Source organism: Panthera uncia, chromosome C2 (genome assembly GCF_023721935.1).
Source record: "Panthera uncia isolate 11264 chromosome C2, Puncia_PCG_1.0, whole genome shotgun sequence".
Classification (NCBI taxonomy): Eukaryota; Metazoa; Chordata; class Mammalia; order Carnivora; family Felidae; genus Panthera; species Panthera uncia.
In genome coordinates this window covers 18,075,358-18,088,238 of record NC_064810.1, presented here as the reverse complement: position 1 = coordinate 18,088,238, position 12,881 = coordinate 18,075,358, and the positions used below count along the sequence as shown (strand labels likewise).

General features: G+C 39.6%; 1 protein-coding gene across 7 annotated transcripts in view; it reads right to left on the bottom strand.

Moving 5' to 3' along the window:
* APP (amyloid beta precursor protein) overlaps window positions 1-12,881 on the bottom strand; it is a 272,606-nt gene that overhangs the window by 72,975 nt on the left and 186,750 nt on the right. For all 7 annotated transcript variants that reach the window (XM_049629302.1, XM_049629304.1, XM_049629305.1 and 4 more), the window contains 2 exons: window positions 8,679-8,753; window positions 7,828-7,986 (listed from right to left, as the gene is read on the bottom strand). In XM_049629302.1, coding sequence (XP_049485259.1) covers window positions 7,828-7,986; window positions 8,679-8,753 — 234 coding nt within the window. The remainder of the gene's footprint in view (window positions 1-7,827; window positions 7,987-8,678; window positions 8,754-12,881) is intronic.

Genomic DNA, 12,881 nt, shown 5'->3' with positions numbered 1-12,881 from the left:
GGGCTACTATCTGCCCCCACAGGGTAGACGTCTGTGAGGCCAGAAAGGTAAGTAACCCCTGCGTCGTTAAATAATGTGCTATTATGCATTTGTCTGAAAAACAAAACATTTACGTGTTCGTGATGGGTTTTGATTTTCAAGGATGAAATGAAAACAGATATCATCATATAAATGCGTACATGCAACCTATCCCGGAAAGAAACAGGACATCCCAGTGCTGTAGGTTTTGACAGTATCCGATGAAGAGCCCTTCCGACTTTGAAGGCAGTCCCGAAGCAGGGCTCTGCGGTGGAGGGAATCCGGGGGATGAATGTGGATTCAGGGGCACAGGACAGCTTTCAAGCTAACGCCTTTACTACATATTTCGTAATTTTCTGTTTAACTTAATTCAATTAAAAACAGAAAGCACTAGCGTCTCTGGTTCCGTATCGCCTGCTGGTCTTTAGATCCGTCTATCAAGATGGGTACAGATTCAAAGCAAGGTAAGGGGGTCATATTAAGAGGTTTTACGGAAATAGTGTGCAAATCAGTCAGCAGAGTCTGTAGGATTTTGTCCAATGAATGCTAATTCTCCTGTTTTCCTTTCCATCTGTTTGTTACTGGGTCTGTCCTTAAAAGCTCTTAAGTTAGGGGCGCCTGGGTGGCTCAGTCGGTTAAGCATCTGACTCTTGGTTTCGGCTCAGGACATGATCTCATGCTTTCGTGAGTCTGAGCCCCACCTTGGGCTCTGTGCTGGCAGTGTGGAGCCTGCTTGGGACTCTCTCTCTCTCTCTCTCTCTCTCTCTCTCTCTCTCTCTCTCTCTCCCTCCCTCCCTCCCTCCCTCCCTCCCTCCCTCCTTCCCTCCTCCACTTGCATTATCTCTGTCTCTCTCAGGATAAATAAATAAAATTAAAAAAAAAATAAAAAAAAAGCTCTCAAGTTAATGAGCCTCCTTGTGCCCACCAATTTTACAAATTGCAACTAAAAATAAATGAATGATGAATGGATGAATAGTAAATATGTAAGGTTTAAGATAATTACTTCTATATCTCAAAGGTGATTTTCAACCTAGCAGTCTTTTAACTTTTAAGTACATTCATATCAGCTTTACAAAGTTTGTATTATATTGAAAGCTTGAGGATAGAATGCCTCAAACACCTTGGGACTCTTCTGTCTCAGGTCCTTCACATATGAAGAACTAGGCAAATGGTTTTTAACTTATTTCCTGTCCCTTATATTGAGGTGCAGATGTACCAGATTTACCTTGGCATGTGGATGCGTGCTGTCTGCATATATTCTATAAATGCTCGTATCTCTTTTTGGACCCGAAGCGATTAGCAGAAAATGAAGAGTTGTAGGGAGAAGGGCAGTTTGCAAGGTTACAGGAAAACTTTTTAAAATGGCCAAGTTAAACGCCTCTGTTTCGCACTCATGAATTTCTGTCCTTGATTTTCTCCAATGATTTTGCTGCTTCTTATTGGATATTTATTTCCCTGCTGTTAGAATTCACTAAACAGCACTGAGCAAAATCTCCACCTAGGGACAAGACCATGTTCCTTGATGATAAATCTCACAAGTCGTTACATTAATGTCCTACCAAGGAATTCTATGAGGCAGTTTTCCGGAATCTCAGGAAATTTAACATTTGGCTGAACTAATCAGAAATGAGAAAGGAAAGAGTGTTGGTGCCAAAGGAACTTCTTCCCCCTCAGCTGAATGTTGGAAGTCTGAATGTGAATGTGAGGCATCCGATATAAGCATGAAATTAATTTTAGCGCACAGAAGATGACTGCAATTGGGAGACACTGGAAAACACCACCACCACCACCACAAACACACAACACCAGGGGCACACAGACAAGACAAGATCTACACGAAAACATTTCCTCATTCTCACTTCCATGTAGAAAATGCTTCAAAGTCCTCTGTGGTCAAGATGATAATTAGAACGCTGTCTAATGGAAGATTTGGAATAAATATCTGTAAAGACACCGAGAATCTCTGAATTATAAAGAAAGCTTTTGTTATTTGGCTCCCATGTTTAACACATTTCCATTCTTACTAATTAGGAACTCCTAAGTTTTTTCAGACCTCAGCCTACCATGTTTATTTTAAACAGAAATTCTGATCTAGCCTAGCCTTTAGTTTAACTGTACGGGAGCCTGCTAAAGGCTAACTGGTCTGCATATTGAAGAGAATGATGGACAGTAAGGCAAGAGCTTCGTCTTCTCTCCGTCTGTGAATCCTGACAGTTACAAAAAGGAAGGCTCAGATCACATTCAGCTCATCATTCATGAGGCCGTAAGGTGACTGAATATGAGCTCTGATAAAGTAAGAAGTGAGAAGCATAGGTAGAGAGATCTGGTGGTCAAATGATAATTTAGTTTTAAGTTGTACTTAAGTTTGGTAGTGATCGAAGAGTGGCGGAAGTCTGACCATGTGTGATGCAACTCTGGAGAGGAATTTAACAATTCTAGGGGAAAGAGAAAGGGTGCAACTCCTTGATTTTCCAAGGAAACTTTAAGAAAAGAGTTAAAATGAAAGGGGCTGGTCCTTAGAAGAGTCACTCGCCCTCTACAGATTAAGAGTTTATCCTGAGTGCAAAGACCAAACTATTCCTGAGGAAATACAACTGTTTTATCTCCTGTGATGTTGGAAGTATTTGGACATGGCAAAATTCTAAGTATAATTCCAATGCACTTTTAGATTAGCCATTTACGGTATTGGCCAGCAGGCACATAATTAATTAAAAAGGAAATTTTTCTATAGAACATAAAGCACACACAGCCATGGGGACTCACAAATGAAATTCATAGTACGGCAAGGAATTCTAGCTGCATGAAAACATCATCAAAACATCATCACATAACACTTCCAAGCTTGGGTTCAAAATTATAGATAAAAATACATATTAAATATGAGCCTCAAAGTTGAAAACAATCCACGTTGTTTCAGATTCCCATGTGGCAAAGGCCAGGACCGGCACAGTATGGTCAGGGTTAAGGGGATAATTATTTTGAAGGTGCTATCAGCTATAGAATCCACAGAAAAAACACTGACTAATTCATTTCCTATATTCAACTAACATTTACTGAATACCTCATCTTTTCCAGGCACTGTGTTAAGCATGAGGGAGATCTCAGAAAAACGTATTTATGGCTCCAATATAAGATGCCACCTTCCTTGGACAGTAACCGGCATGCTCCTGATTTGTCTTTTAACAGGAATTCAGAAAAGTCCTTAAAAGGGGACTTAGAATTTTCTTGCATTTTTCTGAAGTGCAGAGCCAGGTCCAGCTATATGTTAAAATAAACACGTGAAATAAAATTTAAATAAGATGCTCATTAACTTAAACATGACAGGTGATGGGGGTGCCTGGGTGGCTCAGTCTGTTCAGTGTCTGACTTTGGCTCAGGTCATGATCTCACAGTTAGTAGGTTTGAGCCCTGCATTGCGATCTGTGCTGACAGCTCAGAGCCCGGTGCTTGCTTTGTATTATGTGTCTCCCTCTCTCTCTGCCCCTCCCCGACTCATGCTGTCTCTCAAAAATAAATAAATGTTAAAAAATTTTTTATTTTTATTTTTAATTTAAAATTTAATTTTTAATTTAAATTTACTTTTTAATTAAAATTTTCTTTAGTGTTTATTTATTACTGACAGAGAAGGGGGAGAGAGAGAGAGAGAGAGAGAGAGAGAGAGAGAGAGAGAAGGTGGGGAGGGACAGAGAGAGAGTGAGACACAGAATCCAAAGCAGGCTCCAGGCTCTGAGCTGTCAGCACAGAGCCTGATGTGGGGCTCAAACTCACGAGCCATGAGATCATGACCTGAGCTGAAGTCAGACACCAACCTATTGAGCCACCCAGGCGCCCCTAAAAAAGAATTTTTTTTTTTAAATGGCAGGTGATAGCAAGATTGCAGCCCCATGACTATCCAGCCCCAGTTTTTATTACATGGGAGAGTTTTATGCATTTCTAGGGAAGAATTCAATAGACTTCTTGGATCAATCAACAACAATCTGATTTTTTTGACAGTAAAATAGCCCCTAATCCAGTCTTTAATTTTTATTTCAAATTAACATGATGTTTAATTCTGCATAATACGATTGTGACCAGTCTGAAAGTATCCCCTTTGGTAATACAGGAAGCTTTGGCAAATACTCTTCTCATCACCATCTTTCCTGTGATGGCAGATGGGACAGAACTGAAAATTCTGAAATGTGCTTTGGTTCAGGACTCCATTCAGTCCCCATCTTATTTTTAGCTCCATCAATGACCACACTGCAAAGACCCTACTACTTCAGAGACTAGACCTTCAGCTGGAACATTCCAGTAAACTGTCAGTGATTGAGATTCTGGTCTCAACACCCACACCCAGCCCTGCTCTGGTGAACGATCCTAACGGCCCTGACTCCAAAATCGAGTACTCTAGAAAAAGAGAGTAACCAAGGAACTTCTTCTCCAAACGCATGTAAACAGGATTTTACCGAACAGTGCTAGAACAGAGACTGTTTTTCTGAATAGAACATGAAAATGCTAATGTGATATTCTTTTTCAAAAGCCTTTTGTTCAGAGAGGAAGTGTGGTCTAGTAAGAAGGCACTTCAGTGGTCGGCTGTGACAGCTCCACCCTGTCCATGAACCAGTGTGGTGGTGTCACCCCGGACCAGACACTCAATCTCAGTGATGTCACTGGTAGAACAAGGTCAATTCAATCTCACTATCTATACAAGAGTACTGGAAGCTCTTCTATGGTTCCTCAGAGCTTTCTGGGCTGTAACTTTAGCATCAAAGGAAAAATCAAAATGAGGAGAATCAGTGTAAGTGGGAGACTTTTTGGTTTAGTCACATCATACATGCCAACTGCTGCTTTCAGCCAAGATGGATTAATGAGAACCAGATTTACCTGACCGCCTGTAACAACCAAAATATGGACAAAATATACAGAACTATGCTTCTAAAAGACATCTGACATCAGGTGAAGGACAGTGAACAACTGAGAAAGGGGACATGAAGGAGGTGAGCTCTAGAACTGCAGGCGTGCTGGGGAGGACTCAGTTGCTCAGAGAACTCAGATTTGCATATAATGTCCCTATGCAAAAAGTAGCTGACTCATGATCAAAGCATACAAGTGAAAGAATCCAGCTGAGACCATGGGGGAAAAAAACACCCAAAAAAGATTAGCGGCAACAGCGCCTGGTGTTCACACAGGGTCAGGGATAGCACCTGTTCCCACCATCCAGATGGGAAAACTCAGTGTTCACAGTAGATTACTCAGAAGAATCTTACCTCTGTATTGCTGAATGAGCCATAAGCTGATAACTTGCCCCGAACCCACCTAACAAGTCTTAAAAGCAAAACCCAAAAGGATCAAACTGTTTCTGAGTACTATAACATTACAGAACAAAGCTCAAGAACAGAGGTATACAGGGGCACCTGGGTGGCTTAGTCGGTTAAGTGTCTGACTTCAGCTCAGGTCACGATCTCGTGGTTTGTGAGTTTGAGCACCATGTCGGGCTCTGTGCTTGACAGCTCAGAGCCCGGGGCCTGCTTCAGATCCTGTGTCTCCCCCTCTCTCTACCACTCCCCGGCTTGCACTCTGTCTCTGTCTCTTTCTCCAAAAATGAATAAACATTAAAAAAAATATAAAAAAAAAATAGAGGTGTACAAAAGTACCCAGCACTCAACAAAGTCAAGTTCACGATGTCTGACAGCCAATAAAAAACTACTAGGTAGGAAATGATGAAGGAAAATACTACATATAATGAAAACAATCAACAAAATCAATCAAAATTGACCCAAAGCTGATATTAGAGGTAGCAACCAAAGATATTAAAAGTAACTATAAATGCATTCCAAAAGTTTAAACACTTAGGTGAAGAAATGAGAGATATGAAAATAACAAACAAAAGCCAGACTAAACTTCTAGATGTGAAAGCTACAATGTAGGAGACAAAAAACAGCCATATGGGATAAATAGCTGACTGAAATACACATGGCACATCATAATCAAATTGCTCAAAACTGGTGATAAAGAGAAAATCCTCAGAGTGGCCAGATTAAAAAAAAAAAAAGATATATTATTTACAGAGATAAAGAAAAGGGTATTAGCATTCTTGTTGGAAACCATGCAAATAAGACAATGGAACATCATCACTAAAGTAGCTGCAGAAAACTTCTACCTATAATTCTATACCCAGCAAAAATGTCTTTCAAAAACAAAAGTGAAATAGAGATCTTTCCAGATATACCCAAGCAAAAGAATTCTTCATCAATCTACATGCATTAAAAGAAACTTTCAAGAAAGTCCTCTGACTAGAACGAAGATAATTCCAGATGGATCTATACAAGGATTAAGGAGCACCAGAAATGGTAACTATCTAGATAACTATTTTTCTTATTATGTAACTCTTTAAAAGATAATTCATTGTTTAAAAGAAAACTAACAATAATGTAGTATGGAAAAAGTATGGCAACAACAGACCAAAGATTGGGAAAGGGGAAATGGAAGAATTTGATGAGGTTCTTGTAATGTACATGAAGTGGCATAGTATCACTTGTGCTGGTATAATATTGGGAAGTGTTAGCAACATTTTCTAAAACTCTGAGGCAAACGCTAAAATAACGAAAGAAAGAGTTATAGTTCTAGAAACCCTACAACGGGCATATAAGAAAACCATAAAAAAATATCTTATTAGTCCAAAAGTTGGCAGAAAAAAGAAGAGAAAGGGAACAAAGAATAGATGAAACAAATAGGAGATGCAGCAAGACGACAGATTTAGGCATAACTGTATCAGTAACTTCATTACACGGTGTTCGCAATTTTAAAAGGCAAGATTCAACTGTATGCTGCCTATAAGAAATGCACTTCAACTGTAAAGACAGGTTAAATAAAAGCACGAGGATGGAAAAATGATATGCTATGATAACATTGATCAGAAGAAAGCTGAAATACCTTTAATATCAGACACAGTAACTTCACAGCAAAACATAGTACCGGGGATAAAGAGGTCATGTCATAATGATAACGGGGGGGGGGGGGGGTGGTGGTGGTGTGAAGGAGGACATAAGAGCTCTGGATGTTTCTGCGCCTAAAAACAAAGCCTCAAAAATACAAAAAGTAGAAGCTGATAGCATCACATGAGAAAATAGCAGAGATTTTAATGTCGCTCACTCAGTAACGGATAAACTAACGGACATAGTACACACACACTCCTGCTCAGAATGTTCCTTATGTCCAAAGTAAACTCTCCCATGAAGCCTCACTGAGGAGATCCGCTTGCATTGCTCAGGAAGCCTTTCTGGGCATTTATTGCTGAAAACCTCAAACAAGGCCTCTTCTCTGTGGACACCATGACTGATGAGGGTTTCCCACCAGAGAATATGACTGCTTCCCTCAGCAGGAAACTTGAGTTCTAGTTCCTCAAAATCCCAACAGAAATCCTTACAGCCCGACCACGCCCCGACTTTTCTTAACCCTCGGTTATTTGTCATTAGATGGTTACACAGAAAGTCCTGTCAGCTTTTGCGGTTTCCTGACTTCGGCTGTCACTGACACGTTTCCTGACACGTCACTGTCCCAGGCACATTAACTGGGGTCAGGTCTCGCGCGTCGAGTCCCTGGGAAGCCTGCCTGACGGCTCTGTTGCGCTGAGATGACCCTGTGCAGGCGGCTCCCCTGTGACCCCATAACCTTCAAGACAAGGGAACCGAGGCCAAACCTGTACATAACGGTGCTCGTAACAGTTCCCAGATTTCCTTCCGGTGGCCTTCAGCACCCCCCGTGCCCCCACGCCTCCTGTTTGTGTTGGGCCCCGAAGCGAGTTGTAAAAGGAGGCCTCGCCAGACCTACCCGAGGGGGCACAGCCTGCAGGGCAGTGATGTAATTCTCCAGAGCCAGGCGACGGCGGTCATTGAGCATGGCTTCCACTCGGGCCATGTGCGTCTCCACCAGCTGCTGCCTCTCGTTGGCTGCTTCCTGCTCCAGGGACTCCACTTTCTCCTGGAAATGCTGCCGTTGCAAACACGTGCACACATCAACACGGGACTGGACGTGCAGCATGGGGCTTCCCAAGGGGGTATCCTACTCCATTTGACTCCAAGATTTACAGTCCTTCCAACATTTTGACTAATTCGGCATGCTCTATGGGTTGCCTCCCTTTCCTGCACCCCATCCTCAATCCTGATTTCTCACTGTAAATCGTTCTTCTCGATGGCCCCCGAAGACTGACTGGACGAGCCGTAGCACAGGCTAAATTTCTGTTACTTTTAAAACTCGAAATTACATTGCAAACAAACAAAAAAACCAACCAAACCAACTCCGCTCTTCCTCAACGTATTTTAATAGGAAAGTGACCACGAGGATCTTACAATTTGCTTAAGGCAGCTGTGAGAGGAGTTCCTGTCGCAAAAGTCTAATCATGGTGTGTGATTTGTGCCAGGGGAAGAGGTAAAGGAAGAATTTGGCAACCAAAAGCAGAATGCAAGGAACAACAGGGGATGAATGTATTAAACCTTGAGCTCTGAATGGCAATGAATTAAAACTTGAGCTAATTAAAAGCAAATACAAGGAAGAGCTGAAGAAACTGAATTCCTGGACAATGATGAACAATAGTCCAAATTAGTGGGAATGTGAACAATCACCCTGGGGGTTCTAGAGGTGCTAGCCCATGCTGCCCGGTGGAGAACCCGCCTGGGTTTTACCTGGATGACTGCCTTCTTGTCCGCTTTAGGCAAGTTCTTTGCTTGCCTTTCTGCCTCTTCCCATTCTCGCATGACCTATAAGATGAGAAAACATTTCAATTTAAAACCATCAGTTCTTTTCTCAAAGATCTATTCTTTCTGTATTCGACACTGTAAACATTAAGAAAATTATCGCATTCCAGTCCTATCTCCAAACTGTTTGACCTCCCACTAAGAAGTGTATCATTTCTCATAGCAGTATATTACATAGCAATGTTCACGTTCATCGAAGGAATATGGCCCTTTGAAACAAAGGTAGTCTTTTTTTCTTTTCCTGAGAAGTGGCTGCAAGTCATTTTGTTTGATGTGCACAAATGTCAACGATCCATAAAGGGCATATAGATATGTATTTTTTTTTTTCTTGCAGGCTCTGCACTGTCAGCACAGAGCCTGACGTGGGACTCTATCTCTCGAACTGTGAAATCATGACCTGAGCCGAGATTAAGAGTTAAGATGCTTAAACGACTGAGCCACCCAGACGCCCCTATATATATTTCTTGAACAAGGATTTCCAACATTAAATTGAATACTTTAGTTTTTTGTGAAAGTGAGTTACAAAATTTCCAACTGTGTATTTTTAAACAGTAAATGGGGTCGGGGGTGGGGGAGTGGGAAAGGCATGAATATTTAACGGATGTGTATACATGCCATGAACACACTCCCCAAAAGAAGTACATAATGGAGGAAGAAAAAGAAGACTTCTATTGTCAGAAATCCTCAGGTCCGCCCCACTGATGGGTAAGGGGGGGCCTTTGCTCGCCAAACCCCATCATGAACAGCAAAGAAGACCCTATATACCTCCAGAAATTCCAAGAGAGTACACATTATAATGTTCTGAATGTAGCAAAACGTATTCTTAGCAAGTACTGCTAATTTAGTAACCAGGCTAATCTGCTCTGTAGGAAAAGAACACTTGCTCTTCTCATCCTCGAAGTCCACCCAGGGTTACGCTGAGAGAGGTTCATTCATTGGCCTGAATGCCAAGAAGGCTGCAGCTGCGTGCATGTTGTTGAAATGGAATGAAACTAGATTCTTACCACCTATGGCTGCCTTTCCTTTCCCAGTGTACTATACTCTGTCAGGCAGAGCTTTTGTAAGTGCAACTCATACCGGAACTAGGTAGAATAAAGAATAGAAAGATCAAGTAAGCAAAATAATGGTCTGTTGACAGATATGTACTTACCTACTTTGTAGATATACAAAGCACAAAAGAACCTAATATCTGTACTATCAAAGCCTGTTATTTATAGGTATTTATCCCTAAAGAACTGATTTTTTTTCTGACATCCTTCAAGATCAGAAAAAGAGAGAGAGAGAGAGAGAGAGAGACTTAGAATAAAAAACTATTGACAGAGAACTTTTATGAGATAATACCATATCAAATCACCATGTAGGTTTTTATTTAGATATTTTATTTTTTTTTAACATTATTTATTTATTTATTTATTTATTTTTTTGAGACAGGAAGAGACAGAGCATGAACAGGGGAGGGTCAGAGAGAGGGAGACACAGAATCTGAAACAGGCTCCAGGCTCTGAGCTGTCAGCACAGAGCCTGACACGGGGCTCGAACTCACGGACTGCGAGATCATGACCTGAGCCGAAGTCGGCTGCCTAACCCACTGAGCCACCCAGGTGCTCCTTATTTAGATATTTTATTAGCTACTAGCATGAATTTGTTATATAGGATACAAGACTAGCTTCCTTGTGTTGTTTTTATGAAATTATGGAGAAAACAGAATGGAGTGAATTTTCTATTATACTTGAAGAACATATAAAAAATAACCTAAACAGGTCACAACAAAATTGGAACCAATGTCCTACTGTTATGAATAAGAACAGAACACAAAAGAACACGTGGTCCCAGATGCTTTGGTGTCTCTAAGAGTTAATAAAGGGCACCTGTAGGGAGGGGGCTACGAAGACCACCTCTGCTTTATGGATGAGATACGGCTTGCAATAAAAAATATTTCAATTTCCTGCTTTGAGAATGTTCACGGTGGCGGTGCTCTACCATGAACTCTTACGGCAAGGAATCTCAAAATTCGTCTGAGAGAGAAGCCAAGTGGCTTATTGGAATGTGAAGACTGATTTCCTGTATTACCTTTACATTTCTGCCATCTCACCTAGTACATTCCGAACCTGGCCTGTAAACTTTAAGCTTGGGAAATACATGGAATAATTAAAGAGACTGATTTGGCTGATGCATTGAAAATAAACACTACTACAAAATGAAATTGAATTTTGACTTTCAGAGCAATTTAACCATATCCTATACCCTCCCAAAGAAAACAATTCACTCATACCATCACCCTAGGCCTATTTAATGCAAGATAAACACACACCACAGGCTCAATCTCTCTCCTGGAACAGCGGCTTCCACTGCAGTGCTCCAATGACAAACATTACTGTACATTTGCTACATGGCAGACCTTGTATTAAAAGCTTCATAAAGTCTATCTTGCTTAACTGACGACTTAAGCAGTCCATGAGATGAGTCATGGCGATCTCCATTTTATGGACCAGGTTAAGCTACCTACTCGAGGTTACGGAGGAAAAAAAAATGGAGAAGGAAGGATATACACCAAGATCATTGTAGCTCTAAAGACCATGCTTTTATCTTCCATGGCCCAATGTGCCATTAAAAAATACAAAAATTACATATAATATATATATATATATATATATATATATATAACATATAAATTATGTGTTTATATATCCACATAAATAATATATAAATGTTATACATGTATATTTATAAATATACATAAATATATATAAAATATATAATATTTATATAATAACATAAAACAAAGGCAAATTCAATAGGTGAGCTAAGTTTCTTTTTATTTGGTGACAGGAAAAGGATTGTTCCTAAGATGTTGATGCTTATCTTAAAAATAATAAATTTAGAGAAATGTCAACTTTCATTTTGAAAAATTTCATTTTAATGATATAGTAAAACTACTAAATAAGTAACATATATAATTATTACATGATATATATATATATAGAATAAAAAGCATTCATAGACTATTCAGAATCTTAGATTTGCTAGACCCTATTCAACAGCAATCTATATGTTTAGTTATCATGAGCCCCAGCAACCAAATACCAAAAAAAAAAAAAAAAAAAAAACCCTCCAAAATGTCTGTTTTCATAAGAAAACAAATAGTTAACAAAAATTACAATAAAAATCAATTAGAAGTCTCAGGTTCCTCCATATAGTCTTATGAAGCAATTTTCCACTGCATGAACAAAAGTTATCAGTTATCATTGGATTTATGGATCTTCAAAGACTTAGTTATTTTATGTAGAAAAAATGACAACTAGTACATAGATAGAGATTTAAGAGGCAGGCAAGTTCAAAGTCAAACAGTCCCCAGAATTCAGGACCACAGATTATGAAGATAAATGTTAATCTCAGGCATCTCGCTTTCCTACGACCACTGGAATTAGCAGACCAATGCACTCTCTGCTCTAGCATAACATCTCTTATATCTTATATAACATCATATATATATATATATATATATATATATATATATATATATCTCATATCTTATATAACATCTCATATCTCAGATATAACTAATAACTAAGAGATGAGGAAACTCTGTAAAGATTTATATGGACTAAGTCATGGGTTAAATAGATTTGCTAAAATAAAATTAAGTTACTATTCTAGGAGACATCTGGAGTATCTGAAACTGACATATGTATCAAAAAAATCACTAATAAATCACTCAGTACTGGAAAAGCCAAGCCAAGCTTTCAGTGTTTATTTTTGTTATTATTCTTTTTTGGACTTCGTTGTGCCTGAAATGATTTTGAGACCAGCAAGAAGGCTCTGAAAGCTTCAGAAGCAAAAAGTGAGACAGGATTTAAGCTTAAAAGGTGTTATTTCAGAGGTAATAAATACAACTCCAAGTCATCCTATACTTTCTTAACAGTGATTATATACCAGCCTGCGTTTTTTCCTAATGAAAAGTCCTGTTTTTCAGAGGGACTGCCTTCGGGTGAAACCTCAGTATTCCATTCTACCTAGCTTTCTAGTTCAACTTGCTTTTATGTTTTCATCATGGCCAACAACTACAATTGCACGTTACATTCCAGATTTAAAGAATTTTAACTCTCCCCCCACTTGTTATTATTCCAAAAT